Source organism: Rhincodon typus, unplaced genomic scaffold (assembly GCF_021869965.1).
Source record: "Rhincodon typus isolate 14 unplaced genomic scaffold, sRhiTyp1.1 hic_rhity00003828, whole genome shotgun sequence".
In the NCBI taxonomy this organism is placed as follows: Eukaryota; Metazoa; Chordata; class Chondrichthyes; order Orectolobiformes; family Rhincodontidae; genus Rhincodon; species Rhincodon typus.
Window position 1 is genome coordinate 14,261 of NW_025969466.1, and position 718 is coordinate 14,978.

At 52.9% G+C, this 718-nt stretch overlaps 1 protein-coding gene across 1 annotated transcript in view; it reads right to left on the minus strand.

Moving 5' to 3' along the window:
• si:ch211-63p21.2 (FH1/FH2 domain-containing protein 3) overlaps positions 1-666 on the minus strand; it is a gene marked incomplete at both ends in the record, with an annotated part of 3,532 nt that extends 2,866 nt beyond the window's left edge. Inside the window, one exon of the mRNA XM_048593767.1 lies at positions 505-666. Within this exon, the coding sequence (XP_048449724.1) occupies positions 505-666 (162 nt within the window). The remainder of the gene's footprint in view (positions 1-504) is intronic.
• Between the last annotated feature and the right edge of the window lie 52 nt (positions 667-718).

Sequence of the window (718 nt, forward strand, 5' to 3'; positions counted from 1 at the left end):
AACAGAGACGAGGGAGAGAGAGAAAGGAACAGAGAGAGAGGGAGAGAAAGGAACAGAGAGAGAGAGGGAGAAATACAGAGAGGGAAAGGAGTTGGGAGAACGGGGCAGAGAGAGAGAGAGAGAATAAGACAGAGAGAAAGGAGAGGGGCACGTCAGACAGCAAACAGAGACGAGGGAGAGAGAGAAAGGAACAGAGAGAGAGGGAGAGATACAGAGTGGGAAAACGATAGAGGGAAAGAGACACAGAGAGAAAAAGAGCAAGGCAGTGAGAGAAAGAGAGAGGGGAGGCATTGGAGAGAGGTCAGACAGAGACTGAGAGAGGCAATGAGACAGAGAGAGGGGGGAAAGGAACAGAGAGATAAACTGGGAAGGATGCAGAGACGGGGAGCTGGGGGAGGTCCGAGAGAGAGCGAGACGATTGTAAAGACAGAGCGGGATGGGAGAAGAGGGAGCGATGAAGACAGAGGTAAGGGACAGGACAACGAGAGGGATAGCCTGCGATACCTTGGCTGAGCGTGTAACTGCTGTGATCTCCGAGTACAGGTCGGTGGTGTCAGGAAAGTTCTCGATGATGATGGAGCAGGTATGCTGGAGGAGGGACTGCTTGTGAACTGTGTCTTTAACCCCTGGCACCTTCTCCAGGTAGCTCAGCTCGAAACCCTTCGCCTGCAGGCACACAGGAAAGCAAACACGAGCATTTCTGTAGCTGCAACAGGGG